Consider the following 1,765-nt stretch of genomic DNA (forward strand, 5'->3'; position numbering starts at 1 on the left):
CTAGTTTTTCTCTCTCAGAGATACCCCACACATCCATCTAACCATCCTCATCTCTGTTCTTTCTAATTTGGCTTCGTGAGTTGCTTTCATTGCCCATGTTTCACCACCATAAACTAAACAACTCCTCACACAGCTTACGCAAACTTTCCCCTTTAACTTCAGAGAAACTTCTTTATTTGTAAGAATAGACGACATCTCTCTGAACTTCTTCCAAGCTTGTCTGATCCTTGCAACAACTGCAGAATCTACACCACCATCTGCGTTTAGCATATCACCTAAATAACAAAACTTATTCACTTTTTCTAGGGTTAACCCATTGCCAATATCCAGACCACCAATTTTTAGGTTATCATTATTATGTATCCCTTTCATGCATGTTTTACAAATAAAGGTCATTCTTTCTAACATCAAACTGCCCTTTTTCCCGCTACATCTTTTATGTACCCATTTCTGGCATCTGGTGCATTGGATAGAATTTCTAGCAACTCCTTTCCCACATACACCACAAGGCCATTTACCGGATTCTTCCATCTTTAGATTTTCCCCACCAATCATCACCTTTGTTTTTGATGCATTCATTTTCAGGCCCTTTGCTTCCATAGTCATCTTCCATTTACTAACTTTATCCCTCAATTCTCCCTCACTGTTTGCCATTATTATAAGGTCATCTGCATATAATATCTCCCAGGGAAGTCCTTCACCGATTTCTCTAGCCACCACATCCATTACTAAGATAAATAATAATGGACTCAGCACGGATCCTTGATGAAGTCCTACCTTCACCTCAAAGCTCTCACTATCACCATAATCCGTCCGTACTGCTGTTTGTGCTCCAACATACATTGCCATCACTGCGGTAACCAACCATTCCTCCACACCGGATTTTCTCAAGGCCCATCTTGTAATCTCACGCGGCACCCTATCAAATGCTTTCTCCAAATCAACAAACGCATAATAGAGTTTCTTTTCCTTCGCAAGATACTTCTCCTGAATTTGTCTCACCACAAAAATTGCATCTGTCGTGCCTTTTCCCGATGTAAAACCAAACTGCATTTCATCAATTTTAATTTGTTACCTTAACCGCTTCTCTAACACTCTCTCAAATACTTTCATTGCATGTTCCAAGAGTTTAATAGCTCTGTAAGACCCGCAATCTAAAGGATCACCTTTCCCCTTGTATACTGGGATAATTATACTTCTTCGCCAGTCCTCAGGAATAGTACCTTCTGTGACAACCTGATTTACTAAAATCATTAACCATTCAATCCCTAAATCATCAGAACCTTTAAACATCTCTGATACCACCATCGTTAAACCCGATGCCTTCCCTTTCTTCATCTTTATCACTGCTCTCTTTATCTCGTCCTTGCCAAATTTACACCCTGGACCTTCTACCTTTGCACAACTAATATTATTATTCCATTCATTTTCTTCATTCAAAAGTCCTTTCATGTAAATCTTCCAGGTGTTCTTAATACCACTACTATCAATCGTCATTTTTCCTTCCATATTTTTCAAACACTTTAATCCTGCCTCTTTTTTGACATCTGTTTTGCCATTCTAACCATATTTCCAATTCCATCAGCGCATTCCATTTCTTTAGCAAACTCGTGTCTTTTTTCTTCTTGAGCCTTCGCTATTAATTTCTTAGCATTTCTTTTAGCCATCTTGTAAATATCATTATCACTATTTTCTTTGCTATTATACCATACTTTGAAACACCTCCGTTTCTCATCCACGGCTTTCGCTACCTCCGGGCTCAACC

General features: G+C 38.9%; 1 protein-coding gene across 1 annotated transcript; it reads right to left on the reverse strand.

Annotated features, from left to right (window-relative positions):
• On the reverse strand, positions 1 to 1,053 carry LOC135923838 (uncharacterized). Its single transcript, XM_065458813.1, has one exon. It carries the CDS (start codon positions 1,051 to 1,053, stop codon positions 1 to 3), a length of 1,053 nt encoding a protein of 350 aa, XP_065314885.1.
• Positions 1,054 to 1,765: the final 712 nt, after the last annotated feature.

The sequence above is a fragment of the Gordionus sp. m RMFG-2023 genome, chromosome 1 (genome assembly GCF_954871325.1).
Source record: "Gordionus sp. m RMFG-2023 chromosome 1, tfGorSpeb1-WG-v2, whole genome shotgun sequence".
Classification (NCBI taxonomy): Eukaryota; Metazoa; Nematomorpha; class Gordioida; order Chordodea; family Parachordodidae; genus Gordionus; species Gordionus sp. m RMFG-2023.

Excerpts from the sequence above, each read along its gene's own strand:
- LOC135923838 (XM_065458813.1), bottom strand. The coding sequence starts at position 1,053 with ATGCAGTTTGGTTTTACATCGGGAAAAGGCACGACAGATGCAATTTTT.